This window comes from Sinocyclocheilus rhinocerous, unplaced genomic scaffold, assembly GCF_001515625.1.
Source record: "Sinocyclocheilus rhinocerous isolate Xijiao unplaced genomic scaffold, SAMN03320098_v1.1 scaffold416, whole genome shotgun sequence".
Taxonomy (NCBI): domain Eukaryota; kingdom Metazoa; phylum Chordata; class Actinopteri; order Cypriniformes; family Cyprinidae; genus Sinocyclocheilus; species Sinocyclocheilus rhinocerous.
Window position 1 is genome coordinate 1,245,472 of NW_015647952.1, and position 14,195 is coordinate 1,259,666.

At 38.1% G+C, this 14,195-nt stretch overlaps 1 protein-coding gene across 1 annotated transcript in view; it reads left to right on the plus strand.

Annotated features, from left to right (window-relative positions):
- Positions 1–14,195, plus strand: part of dnah7 (dynein, axonemal, heavy chain 7) — a 72,295-nt gene that overhangs the window by 50,611 nt on the left and 7,489 nt on the right. The window contains 13 exon segments of the mRNA XM_016513896.1: positions 1,075–1,229; positions 2,017–2,207; positions 3,634–3,767; positions 3,982–4,317; positions 5,798–5,924; positions 6,507–6,701; positions 6,820–6,912; positions 7,536–7,712; positions 10,876–11,037; positions 11,165–11,365; positions 11,490–11,651; positions 12,525–12,710; positions 13,993–14,130. Of these exon segments, the coding sequence (XP_016369382.1) occupies positions 1,075–1,229; positions 2,017–2,207; positions 3,634–3,767; positions 3,982–4,317; positions 5,798–5,924; positions 6,507–6,701; positions 6,820–6,912; positions 7,536–7,712; positions 10,876–11,037; positions 11,165–11,365; positions 11,490–11,651; positions 12,525–12,710; positions 13,993–14,130 (2,257 nt within the window).

The following is a 14,195-nucleotide window of genomic DNA, read 5'->3' on the forward strand; positions in this document are numbered from 1 at the left end:
AGGGGGACGCGAGGAACAGTATTAAGAACCGCTGCTTTAGTACATTGATTTTGAAACTTGTGAATCCGTTAGAATCGTTAGAAGACAGAATCGCGATTCATATATGAATAGATTTACGTGCACCCCTAGTTTTCTCTTCCTAAAGCAGCGCAGCATGGCCTCGCCCCCTTTGCTGCGTGTTCCCGGAGGCGGGGTTTATGTAAAATTCTGGGTTCTTGACGTAACGGACCCGGGAAGTAACTCGTTGTAGTCCCTACCAGCCATTTTTGTAGGCATTAAAACGCCAGAATTGTAAAAGACGATATCTCCGTTTGCATTGAACTTTCAGCTTCGTAACTTTACAGATATTTTTTATGCTCAAACAGCAACATTACACACTAACTAACGTTAAAAAAGTGAAATCGCAATCAACCACCCCTTTAGGTTTGACCGTTTTAGACTTCAGTTTGTATTAAATATTATATTATTAAGCAGATTTTGAAATACTTTTTTTGTTGTTTTAATTTTAGGAAGTTTAAGGTTTAAGAAACCGTAAAGTTCCAAACCATGTTCATATTTTATGAGATTTCTTCTAGCGCAGTTTTGATGAAACGTAGCAGCAAACTTCTCACTATTTTCACTAGTCAGTCACTGTAAACATGTTAATTTTTACACTGGATTGCACTTATTTAATTAAAACTGAAAGTACATACTAGATTACCAGAAGACATAGAATTGCACTCTGTAGCTCTGTTTAATACAAGGTTTGGACAAAAGTATTTTTATTTTTTTGCATTGTATATTATAATTAACGATTAGTAATAGGCTGTATTTCTGTGATGGATTAATACAGAAAATACAACTTTTAGATAGTTTAGTAGTTATTAAATACTACTATTTACCAGTAATAGTGACTTTTGGATGACTTGCCGGGTAGAGGAATACCGTAAAAGTAGAAATTGTTTTGGTGAAACATTGTGATATTCTTGAATACATGACCTGCGTTATTAGAAATTTTGAATGATGGAGATGATTTGTCATGGCCAGGAAGCTGTTGTTTGTGAAGGATTCTTAAGATTTTCTTGTTGCCTGCAGTAATGCGAGGAGGTGGCCCCTAATGATTGATCCTCAGGGCCAGGCTAACAAGTGGCTGAAGAACATGGAGAAATCCAACAGTCTCCACGTTATCAAGCTCAGTGATGCTGACTTTGTGCGCACATTAGAAAACTGCATCCAATTTGGCACTCCAGGTGAGAAATACTGACAAGCTTTTAAACTTTATGACAGCAGTATTCGGAAAATGCAAATAAAGCTTACTTTTATAATACTCTAAAAATCTTAATATTGCTCATTGTCAGGCATTATCAAACAGCGTGGTTGACAATCAAGCCATTTTTTTTTTTCATTTTGATCAAATCAAACTTAAAAATTAATGAAGGAAGAAACAACATCAAAAAGTTCTCTCAGGGTGCAATACCAGTATTTCTCCCCAGGGGTCCCCCTCCACCATAGAAAACAAGCGCAAATCACTGATCCACAAAAAACATGTGCATCCAACGCACACATTGTCTCTCTTTCCCTGGAGCAGCATTAAGCCTGAAAGCACAATTTTCGTCTAATTTTACACTTGCAAAGAAAACCCAGGGGTGGACCCAAAATGCAACATGAGATACGCAAATGAGCCGAGTAACCTGGTCTTAGGTGCCTATGTCTTCCATCCTCAGCTCCTCCCATCGGTGCTGCTCTAGGATGAAAGGCAGCTTGCGTAGGCAGGCCAGTGCTTAGTTGTCCCAGGTGGATTGTTTTGTTACCATTCTCCTCTAGGAGTTGCATTGAGTTTATTTATTAATTTCTTTGTTGTTGTTGTTGTTTTTCTGCTGCACTCATTCAGTTCCCACTTCTACTACCTGACTATTTTTTTGTGAGTAGGTCAAATAAATGCTTCTGCAGATCTCTGTTTTTTGTTTTGTTTTGTTTTGTTTTATTGTAATTTTCGGTTTGGTTTAACTGTAATCATTCATCTCTTGTGTATTATAGTATTGCTGGAAAATGTTGGGGAAGAACTGGACCCCATACTTGAGCCCCTGCTACTGAAACAGACTTTTAAACAGGGTGGCAGTGTCTGTATCCGGCTGGGCGATTCCACTATTGAATATGCTCCAGATTTCCGGTTTTACATAACAACCAAGCTACGAAATCCACATTATTTACCTGAGGTCTCAGTTAAGGTGAGTCTGCTTTACTGGTAAAGTCACACACGGATACACTCAAACATTTGTCTGCTTCTAAACAAGGTCATATAAGATTGATCATCTAAATAAAAATATGATGTTAGTCATACTGTATCAAACATGCAATTAATCAAACACTCCTAAGCACACGCTTACTGACAGCTCTATATGGGCTGGATGAATAAACCCAGATTGCTACAATGAACCAGAATGTATGCTACCATTCAAAAGTTTGTGGTTGATAGAATTTCTTAATGTTTTTGAAAGAAGTCTTATGCTCAACAAGGCTGCATCTATTTTACAAAAATACAGTAAAAACTGTAATATGTAATATTGTGAAATATTATTACAATTTAATATAACCCTTCTATTTTAATGTATTTTAAAATGTAATTTATTCCTTTGATGGCAAAGTAGAATTTTCAGCAGCCATTACCTTCAGTCTTCAATTTCACATGATTCTTCAGAAATCATTTTAATATGCTGCTAGTATTGAATTCTTAAGTGTTAAATTCGGTGAATCTTTCTCTCTTTAAAAGAGTTGATAGTCTCTTTGAAAGGAGCTAAGAGTTTATCAATATTTTACATAAAATCTGCTTTAAATTGGTTTTAATTATGCAGTTTTTTTTCATGACACATAAAAAAGCATCTAGCTATGTCATTAGAACATAGCCTATTCTACCTGTTCTATCATAAACTCATAAACATGCACAGGGCCGTCCTTAAGAGGGTGTAACTGGTACGGTCGCACCAGGCCCCGTGCTTGAGGGGGCCCCGCGGCGAACGGACCGAGGGGGACAAGCTGTACTTTGTCTTAAAGTGTTACAGGCAGTCTAAATGACCAGTGGCTAAAATTAAAGGGGAAGTGTGTAATTTATTTGCCACTAGGGTTACCAAAGGCAATTGCAAAGTGGTTTTCCTGAACACACCCTTAATCTGACAAATAGTCATGCCCTAAATCAGTCAATATTACTGTGTCAGGCTGGTCTGGATGCTTGGAAAAAATTGAAATACCTGGATTCTGTAGCTGTTTCCTTCACAACTATAGAGTAGACTCCTTAATGAGCCTGAGATATCATTTCCCTTTTAGGATGAGCATCTAGTGTTCACAACAGGATAAAACAAATGATACTGTTGTGGAAGATAAGGATTACCATTCTTCATACCACAAAATGTGTTGCACCGCAGACTCACATGTGTCTTAGCCAGTAATCAGAGAAATATTAGGCCTGATATTAGCAAGCAGTCACAAAATCTTGGAGGATATCATTTACGTTAGTTCTGTGGTTGGTTATGCCATATCCACAAAGCCTTATGATTCTCTTGCAAATAATAAACACAAGGGTCTGTTCTCATTAAAAATAGGATTCTAAGAACAGCCGCCTCCAGCACTCTCAGTGTTTTTTTATCATGTTCTGTTCAGGTGACCCTGTTGAACTTCATGATCACCCCAGAGGGGATGCAAGACCAGCTGCTGGGCATTGTGGTGGCCAGAGAGAGACCTGACCTTGAAGAGGAGAAACAAGCCCTCCTCGTACAGGGGGCTGAGAACAAGAGGTACCACCCAGAAACATAATTAACCTGACAGTTTAGTCCAGTGGGTTCCTCACTTAAAATATTGTCTATAAAAGCAAGACAGGTTGGGTAAATAATGATCTCCTTATGAAGTGAGGGCAAAGAGCAGCATGCAGTGCAGTCGTGTAAAAAAATGAACAGGTATAGTACATTTGTGTGTGTTTAACCATGTACTTTCTCTCTCTTTTCTTTGTAGGCAGCTGAAAGAAATAGAGGATAAAATCTTAGAAGTGCTCTCTGCCTCAGAGGGGAACATTTTAGAAGATGAGACTGCTGTTCAGATCCTCTCATCTTCTAAGGTTCTGGCCAATGAGATCTCTGAGAAACAGGCCATTGCCGAGGTTACTGAGCTGAAGATTGATCAGACACGCTTGGGCTACACCCCCATTGCTGTCCACTCTGCTATTTTGTTTTTCTCCATCGCTGACCTGGCCAACATCGAGCCCATGTATCAGTACTCTCTAACATGGTTCATCAACCTCTTCATCCTGTCCATTGATAATTCCCAAAAAAATGACATTCTCGAACAAAGGTACTCTGTCACTACAGATATTATATTTAAATTGTGTCTGTTATGTAATTGGACATTTCATGTTTTATATCATGCTTTAAAAAGTCAAAGTTGCAGCTATAAGGCACTTTGAATATCTAGCTCACATTGACACTTAAAAGGATAGTTCGCTCAGATTAAGGGTCTATCATAATTTACACATTCTAATGTCGTTCCAAACTTCTGTGACCTTCTTTCTTTTGTGAAACACAGAATGCACTTTATTGTTTTGTTTTGTTTTTTGTCCATACATTGAAAGTCATTGGGGGTCTAATGATGTTTTGTACCCCGCTGACTTTCATTATATGGCCAAAAACAGTCGAAACATTCTTCAAACTATCTTGTGTTCCACAGAAGAAACAAGGTCGTACAGGTTTTGGAATGACATGATGCTAAGCAAATGATGACAGAGCATTCACTTTTGAGTGAACTATCCATTGAAAGGCATTACATTTTCCAGAGAGACTATCTCTGACATGGGTTCTGTGGTATACTGGATATCAAGCATGGGAAGGCTTTTTTTACAAAAGAATGTGAAGACATTGTTTCCCTGTATGACTATTTACCGTCAGCACTGTCTTACTAGGGCAGTATGGCGGTCTGATGTGAGTTTGATAGCTGAGAGCTGTGGGAATACTATGACACTTCAGCCCAGGGCAGAATCCTCTGGTTAAAAGAACACAGTGCCAATTCTCTAGAGGACAGAGACACCAAAGCCAGATCTCTAAAACTGAAGAGAGTGCCTTTTAAAACTCTGCTACAGTAGCAGCAGGTGTTCATTTAATACTTTACTGTGTTAAAGTATTAAATAAATGTGTTTATTTAAAGTGACATTTACAACAAATCTAGTTTAGTGATTCTCAACCTGGTGGTGACCGGGACCCACTGGGGAAGTGTGGTTCTCAACCTTTTTGACTCCAGGCCACCACACTGTCCATAGAAATATTCAAAGGACCCATGACTTTTCCATTTTTTGTGATTGATTGGATAAGGATTTGTTTTTTTCACAGTTTTTACCCAATATAGAGCTTGCCATAACCAGAAAAAATGTATATTAATTATAAAAATACAACAACAAATAAATGCAACAACATATTTTTGTGTTTATTTATTTTTATTACAGCAGAAGTACCAGAGATACATATCAACTTAAATAAGAGGCCTTGGAGTAAAAAAATAAAAAATTAGAACCACTCATCTAGTCAATAGACACCAATATGATGATCATAAAATGTAAAATCTACAGTATAAGGATATTGATATATTCCATTGATGATAGAAAGCAATAGGAAAGCTTTTATAGCAAACATACTTATATGACTAGTAGTAGTCTTAAAAATGTGCATTACATGTTCAGTGTACATCAGATCACTCAAACTATGTTTTCTTTGACTTTTCTTTTGATGCTTTCAAAATGCTTCTCAACGAACTGATTTCTGCCACGCTTTCTGTGTGTATTTAGACTCCAGATTCTGAAGGACCATTTTACATACTCGCTTTACGTCAACGTATGTCGCTCTCTGTTTGAGAAGGACAAACTGCTCTTCTCCTTCTGCCTCAATGTCAACCTACTCAAACACAACAAGCTCGTGAGTAACTGCCTCCACTCGCACACAGCTGTGATTTATTGAATCAATAAGCTAAGGCAAGACAGTACTTCATCTGATAAATAAGAGTAAGAATGAAGAGGTTACTCTCACACAAGGCCTCTTAAGGTTAATGACTTGCATGCATCAGTCTGACAATATTTACATCATCCCTATTTTAAATGATCCTGCAACATTCGTCCACATAAACACGAGTTTAACCGGTTTAATCGAAGTTTAAGTGATTTATAATGTGTTCTTCACACTGGCTCTCCATGCCTGAGCTGTTACACAAGTTGCAAGTGTCTATCATCCATTTATTGTGCTGTCAGTAGTTTTGTCAGCTCCTGAATCAAGTGGTGTGGGGGCGATGCACCAGTACATTTATTTTCATAGACTGCGGCTTTTCTGGTGGCAACTTTAAGACTCATTCACTGTTACTCTCTTCTTTTGAGTTGGATATTTAATCAAGCACAACTGCTGAAAAGCAAACTGTATCGAGACTAAGTGAAGGAGAATTTTCATTGCAATTATAACTGAATGACATTATGCATAACCAATTTTCTCTGTTCCTTTCTCTTTCAGGTGGATGAGAAGGAATGGCGTTTTCTCCTGACAGGCGGTGTGGGTCTGGATAACCCTCATTCGAACCCCTGCACCTGGCTGCCTAAGACATCCTGGGATGAGATCTGTCGATTGGATGAGATGGAACGCTTTAAAGGCCTGCGGAAAGACCTGGCTCGACTCCGGGAGGGCTGGAAAGAGGTTTACGATAGCAAGGTGCCATTGAGATTAAGCACACACTATTTCTTTCCTGCTCAGCGGTGTGAAATGGACAGAGGAAGTATGAAAGGAACACCAGATTTTTCATTTTATGGTCTGTGTGTGTGTTCTGCAGGACCCCCACCACACTGCTTTCCCTTCAGAGTGGCAAGAGAAACTAGGACAGTTCCAGAGGATGCTGGTTATAAGATGCTTACGGCCAGACAAGGTAAGGATCTTTCTATTGAGTTTACGATTACACCTTGGATTGGACCAGGAAATAAAATGGTCTGGAATTCTGTCTAAAATTGAATTATTAACTAATTATACATCAGAAAGACTTATACGTAACCATTCAAAAGTTTGAGGACATTTTTTGAAGGAAATTAAATTAATACTTTTATTCAGAAAGGATGCATTAGGTTGATCAAACATAAACGTAAAGACATAATGTTACAAAAGATTTCTGTTTCAAATAAATGCTGTTCTTTTGAGCTTTCTATTCATTAAAGAAACCTGAAAAAAATGCAATGTAATGTAATGTGCAATTTCCAGAAAAAGAACAGCACAATAAGAGCTGTTTCTTAAGCAAGAAATAAGCATATTAAAACGATTTCTAAGGGATCATGTGACACTGAAGACTGGAGTAAAGGCTGCTAACAATTCAGCTTGGCCATCACAGAAAACAGTAATCTTAAATTGCAGTAATATGCCACAATATTTATTTTTTTACTGTTGTGTTTGTTAGATGTAATACTGTGTAGTACAAATGTAAGAATTTGTGTATGAATATCGTTTAGTACTCACTAAGAATTCACATTTGGACTTAGACCTCGTCTCTACCCATCTCAGATTGTTCCCATGGTTCAAGAGTTTGTGTCAGAAAACATGGGGCAGCAGTTTATTGAGGTGCCACCCTTTAATTTGGCCACGGCTTTTGCTGACAGTCACTGCTGCGCTCCACTCATCTTTATCCTGTCTCCGGGATCAGATCCCATGGCAGCACTGCTCAAGTTTGGTGAAGAACAGGTATGGACAATTAAGGACATTAAATCTCTGTAGATTTTTGGGTTTTGGTTCATTGTTTTGCATTTGTAATTTTTTTAAAGGGGTGGTTGACTGCTTTTTTTCTAGGCTTGATTGTGTTTATGGGGTGCAGTCTAATTTACCTTTATTCTACACCGCTCTGTCCCTTCTCCTGTGAACGCTCTGATGATTTCCTGGTTTTATGAAGCCCCTCCCTCAGAAATACGCGATGGGCTCAGATTGGCTAGCTAGCCCAGTGTGTGTGGTTCGCTAAACGGCCGAGTGCAGTCCAGAAACGTAACACCCCTCACCTCAGCGGCATGTGCTCCGGTTGTATTGTAAACAGTGACATCGTCAATATTGCTTATCAATTTGAGCCCGATTGAGACCCAGAGAATATTAGTGAAAAGGATCGAGCAGAACCTGTGCAAGCACGGCCCTTACAGGACGTTTCAGAATGGTATGTTTTTTTGTTTGTTGTTGTCTCATACTTTTAGACATGCTGTTATTTGTAAATGCTACTGCTTATGTTAACTTCTGATATATGGTTTTTATCCTGATTAAAGTTTTATTACAGCAGAATACATGATTGCGTTGTAGCATTTTTGTAAAGTAATTGTTTACTTTGTAACAGTAAGAAGTGTTTGCCAGCAAGTATGCACTCGCTACCATGGCAACCGCATGCTCATCCATGTTTAACGCTTCTCGTAGCTGTGTGAAAAATATCTGTCTGTCTATACACATAAAGTGTAAAGTTGGAACACAGTTCATTGATGGAGCTGACGAGCTGATGATCTGAATGAGAGAGAGAGAGAGAAATGCAGAGCAGAGCAGAGGACGTGAGGAACAGGATTAGAAGCACTGCTTTAGAACATTGATTTTGAAACTTGTGAATCCATTAGAATTGTTCGAAGACAGAATCGCGATTCATATATGAATAGATTTTTTGTGCACCCCTAGTTTTGACGGCATGGCAACAACTCTTTCTCTTCTCTAAAGCCGAGAACACACTACACGATTGTCATGCCGATTATGAATGGAATTTGGTATTGATAACTGATCGTGCCCAGTCGGACCGGGTCTGTTCCAGTTGGGCTCAGTCGCTGTTTGCAGTCGGCAGAAAAAGTCGCATAGTGTGTGGTGTCTAGTCGTTGCCAGTCATTTTCACAAAGATTTTTTTTAACATGTTTAATATTTGCGACTGACACCAGCGATTGTATGCAGCTATGCAATGAAGATGTGTTCACTGTCAAACATCATTCAGCATTCATTTTGTAATTTTGTCATATATTTTTTTCTTGATTACAAGAAAAATCTCGATTGTTATTGTTTTATTTGATTTATTTCTTGTCTTTCAATTCATAAGTTAACACTGCAAATTAAATGGTTTCGTTTTTTTTCTGCAAAGTATAGACTAGCCAATAAATTATGTCAGTGATTTCTCTCATTTTAAAGATTATCAAGAATTCTTTTATTTTGATCTGCAGTCTAATAAAAGTCTATAGGCCTATCTATAGACTACAGGCTAATTCCACGTTTCTTAACCTTTAACTTCTTAAAATTTGTTATCAAGAATTTTAAATCAACTTAATAACAAATGAATATACGAACGTAACGAACAGGCCTAGCCTATTTTTCTATTCTTCAAAATGAAGTTTTCATAAAGTAATCATAAATCACGAATATGATGAAATAAAATTATTATATATATTTTAATTATATATATAATAGTTTTGTGTCAAATGGATGAGGAAATTACATTGCTTTGAATTTATTAAGTAATGTTTTATTTCGTTCTAACCTCGAGAAGTGTAACGGAAAAATAAAACACCTACCGTTTTTACTTAGTACCAATTCATTTTTAATCCCTGACATACATGAGATAATTAATATATTGTTGCTTGACTAAACGTTTAAAAATAGTGCTAGAAATGCTGAGAAGACATAGGTATAAAATCTACTCAAGCAATAATTCCAAAAAGAAAGAGAAGTATCGGACTTAATGCAAAACATATTCAAGACACATTGCTGTGACATTTATTAGGAACACCAACATATCAGGAAAGCTAATGTTTTCTGTTATATTAAGCACAAACTAAGAAAAATAAAACAAACCTGTGTTGTCTGCAGTGTTGTCTTTGGTGGGGTGGGAGCGGCTGAAAGAGCACAGGAAGATGTTGCGGTTTTTGTGAGTTTTCTTTTTTTTTTGGTTCGGCAGAATTTGTCCAGTCGTGAGTGACCCGCAGTTGTTAAGTGTGTCGTGTAGTGAACTGACTGCAGTCATTAGGTCTGTGCTCCTCTCTGACTGTCATCGACTAGAATCTGCTCCAGTGGATGGTAACGGTCTTTAAGTGTGTTGAGGTCAGTCTTACAATGTTTCCGCTAGTCATGTAGTGTGTCCCCAGCTTAAAGGGGTCATATGATGCGATTTCAATTTTTCCTTTCTCTCTCAAGTGTTACAAGCTCTTGGTGCATACAGAAGATCTGTAAAGTTGCAAAGACTAAAGTCTCAAATCCAAAGAAATATTCTTTATAAAAGTTAAGAGTCAACCACGCCTACCTAAAACGGCTTGTTCTAACACGCCCCCACATGTCTACGTCACAATGTGGGAAGATTTGCATAACGCCGCCCAAATGTTCACGCAAAGAAAGAAGGCGTAACTTTTATTCTCAAAATCGACGCGTTTCAGAAAGGCGGGGCATAGAGGAGAAACAATAATGTACAGTATGTGGAAAATAATGTGTTTTTTGAACCTTAAACCGCATAAACACATTTCATTACACCAAATACACAAAATAATGTTATTTTTAGCAACATCATAACATTACCTTTGTTGTTCCTGGGGGCAGGGTTTATGTAAATTTCAGGCTTTGTGATGTCACCAACCCAGGAAGTAGCTTGTTGTAGTCCCTACCAGCCGTAACTGTATGCATTAAACTGCCATAATTTTAAGAGACAATATCTCCGTTTACATTGAACTTTCAGCGTCGTAACTTTGCAGATATTGTTTATGGTCAAACAGTAACATTACACACTAACTAAAGTTAAAAAAGTGAAATCACAATCAACCACCCCTTTAAGGGTTTTGGTTTGTTATGTGTGATGTCTTGTGTGAAGGGTTATGCTCTTCTATTGTTAACACACCATGTCTGCCTTTTTGTTTAGGGTTTCACAGGCAACAGACTGACCTCCCTGTCTCTGGGACAAGGTCAGGGTCCCATCGCCATGGGCATGATTGAGACTGGCGTCAAGGAGGGAACCTGGGTGGTTTTACAGAATTGCCACCTGGCCACCTCTTGGATGTCCACCCTTGAGCGTGTCTGTGAGGTAGTACATAAAGATTAGATGATCCAAACATGATGGGATGGTAGCTGTTCATAGTCAATGTGTGCATGTCTACTACATAAAACAAGGTCCACCAATGGAAATGAAGCAGCACTTTGACTTTCTGCAGGAGCTGAATCCAGATACCACTCACCCAGATTTCCGCTTGTGGCTGACCAGTTACCCCTCTCCCAACTTTCCTGTGGCTGTACTGCAAAACGGAGTCAAAATGACCAATGAGGCTCCCAAGGGGCTGCGCTCCAACATCATCCGTTCTTTCTACATGGACCCCATATCAGACCCTGAGTTCTTTGACAGTAGCTCAAAGCCGGTAGGTCCTTCACAGAGGGTTTTTAAAGTGCTCTCAATATGATGCATATCCTTTGATGGTCTTAATGTTTATTTTTGAACTCCGTTATGTGTAAGAAAAGTGGCATCTGTTTGTGTGTTTTCAGGCTGTCTTTAAGAAGCTGCTGTTCAGCCTGTGCTTCTTCCACGCCTTGACCCAGGAGAGGAGAAAATTTGGTCCTCTAGGCTGGAACATCCCTTATGAGTTCAACGAGACAGACCTGCGGATCTCAGTCCAGCAGCTACAAATGTTCTTGGACCAGTATGAGGTAAGATCACACGTGTACCTGTCTTGTCTTTGTATTCACACACAAACAAATTCCCTTTTACTGTTCTTGAAACACACACACACACACACACACACACTCTTCACGTCACCCTCTTCCTTTTCATGCTTTCCAGCGCGCCCCTTTAAACCACCCCTAAAAAAAGAGCATTCTTGACATTTTCCCAACTTCAGAGAAGCACTCGTCATACTTCCCTTCCTCCTTTCAAAACAAGCAGACTGCACAAACTGATCAAGAGCCTCCCTGAATGCTCTGACATTTCTCCTGTGCTACGGAGTTCCACCCACTGCATTAGCAAGGGAAATTTCAACGGGAAATGTCACAATCCTGCCACTCCTCTGTCCATCTTTTCATATCCCGCCTGAAGATCGTTATATCGAACCCACCAGCCTGACATGCACCTCCACTTAATAAAAAAGAGCCTTTGTTGAGCGGCCATGCTTTTAAGACACATGAAAAGGTTGTTGTTGGGTTTTTCTTTTCTTTTTTTAAAGCAATCTAAACAATAGGGTGAAAAAGTTGGGGCACAGCCCTCACCATGAGTCATGGTCAAAATGATGTAGCCACACTATTCAAAAAATATATAAATAGCACTCATGATAAGTAAGGTGATTCATAATCATGAGGAATCAAACATCTCTTGTTTTTGATAAATTAGCTTCACCTCAGACCAAAAAGAGCTGAGTTGCAAAATGGTTCATCATGGAAGTGGATTTGTCATCTGTTCCCTTTAAGTGGTTCTGATTACTTAGTCTGACCATCCCAAGATTTATCCACCATGTTATGTATAGTTCATATTATTAAGTTTAGTTTTGGTTATATGGTAATTTCACTCGTTTTGTTTGTTCTTATTAGGAAATCCCTTTTGATGCTCTTCGCTACATGACAGGAGAGTGTAACTACGGAGGTCGTGTCACAGACGACTGGGATCGCAGAACCCTGAGCACAATCCTTTCCATCTTCTACACCCCCGAGATCATTGACAATGCTGATTACAAGTTTGACCCTAGTGGCCTGTATTACTCACCACCAGAAGGAGATGTAAGACACACTATGTACAGCATATTCAGTCTGTCATATTATATGTCCATTCAAAAGTTTGAGGTTGGAAAGTTTTTTAATTTTTTTGAAAGAAGTTTCTTATGCTCATCGAGGTTGCATTTGTTTGATCAAAAATACAATAAAAACAGTAATACTGTGAAACATTATTACAAATTAAAATAACTGTTTTGATATATTTCTATTTTGATATATTTCAAAATTTAATTTATTCTTGTGATGACAAAGCTGAATTTTTAACAGCCATTATTTCAGTCTTCAGTGTCACATGATCCTTCAGAAATTATTCTAATATGCTAATTTGGTGCTCAAAAAATATTTCTTATAATTATCAATGTTGAAAACAGTTCAAGTCAAGTCAAAAATTATTTCTATCTTAAGTTAAAGAAAAAATACAATAAATATAGTATAAAAAGTTCTATGAAAATGACACAAAAAAGACAAGAAAATGAAAGAATATCAATATACTTTTCAGTGGATTGAGCAGATTTTTTTTTAGAATCATCAGATGGATACAGCAGAGTTGATTAAGTTATCAATCCTTAAAGAACACATTTTATAGCTCAAAAAGCTTGTCCAGTTCTAGAGGGGTTATGTCAGACAAAATTTCCACAGCTGACATTAAAGCTAGTTCAATATTTCTGTCATATAAAATTCAAAGAGATTCTCTACAGAGATAACGCCAGAAACCAAACTGAACTAAGGCTTCATTTTCCATCCTTCATCATATTTCCTTCAAAAGAAGACCATATGCACCTCTGCAAGCCGAGGTTTCTCATTCAAAACAAAGCCTAAGAGGAAGCAATTATAAGAGAAAACGACAATTCTGGTCTTTGTACAAGCTCAGTCAAGGTGTTTGTCAGCTTGTGGGTCAGAATCCCTCCCACATTATACGGCTGTGTTTAAAATGCCTACAGATATAATTGACTTTGGTAAACAAAAAAACATGCATCTTTTGGAGAGGCATTGGTCTGCCTCTTTATGAAAGTTCTGAAAAGGAATTATGAGCTATAAGTTCAATAACTAAACACAGCGGGTTGCTGCCAGTGGTGATGTCTGATTTATTTGCGAGCACATGTATAATCTATGCCCAATTTTATTTGGCATTTTCTCTCAAAATCTTTTATTCATGAATGTAATTTGCATAGCCATTATTATAAATGTCAGCAATCTCAAGGGTAGCCTGTTTTAAGTGCATGCCATTATTTAGCATCACCATCATGGATTTAGTATTGCATTAAGAAGCTGATTGTTTCCTTTTCAGTATAACAGCTACACTGAGTACACCAAGACACTACCTCTAAATCCCTCACCTGAAATCTTTGGCATGAATGCCAATGCTGATATTACTAAGGACCAAGTGGAAACACAGCTGCTGTTTGACAGCATTCTTCTCACTCAGGTGCATAAACACATTTTGATTATTGGTGCAAAGTAGTGCTAGTTTAAAGTAGCTCTCAAAGTACT